We start from the raw sequence: 275 nt of genomic DNA on the forward strand, positions 1-275 counted from the left end.
GGGTGGGGATGGTGGTGGGGGCAGGACCTGGGGGGCTCTGAGCTGGGTTCCTCAGCTGGATCAGGACCAGGGAGCTCCTCAACCTTTGCTCTGGTCAGGAAAGCCCTGAGGAGCCCAACCTGGGGGTTCTGCTGCTCACCAGGCTGGGGGGGACACCAGGGACTAGGGGGGGGACACCAGGGACTAGGGGGGGACACCAAGAGGGGCAGAGGGGACAAAAAGCCTGGGGTGGAGAGGGACAACGTGTCTGGTTGGGGGGGTGGAAAACCCAGGGG

General features: G+C 65.8%; 1 protein-coding gene across 1 annotated transcript in view; it reads left to right on the top strand.

Annotated features, from left to right (window-relative positions):
• Positions 1 to 275, top strand: part of RLTPR (RGD motif, leucine rich repeats, tropomodulin domain and proline-rich containing) — a 47402-nt gene that overhangs the window by 2065 nt on the left and 45062 nt on the right. The window contains 1 exon segment of the mRNA XM_010007853.1: positions 71 to 102. Within this exon segment, the coding sequence (XP_010006155.1) occupies positions 71 to 102 (32 nt within the window).

This window comes from Chaetura pelagica, unplaced genomic scaffold (genome assembly GCF_000747805.2).
Source record: "Chaetura pelagica isolate M959 unplaced genomic scaffold, ChaPel_1.0 scaffold911, whole genome shotgun sequence".
NCBI lineage: Eukaryota > Metazoa > Chordata > Aves > Apodiformes > Apodidae > Chaetura > Chaetura pelagica.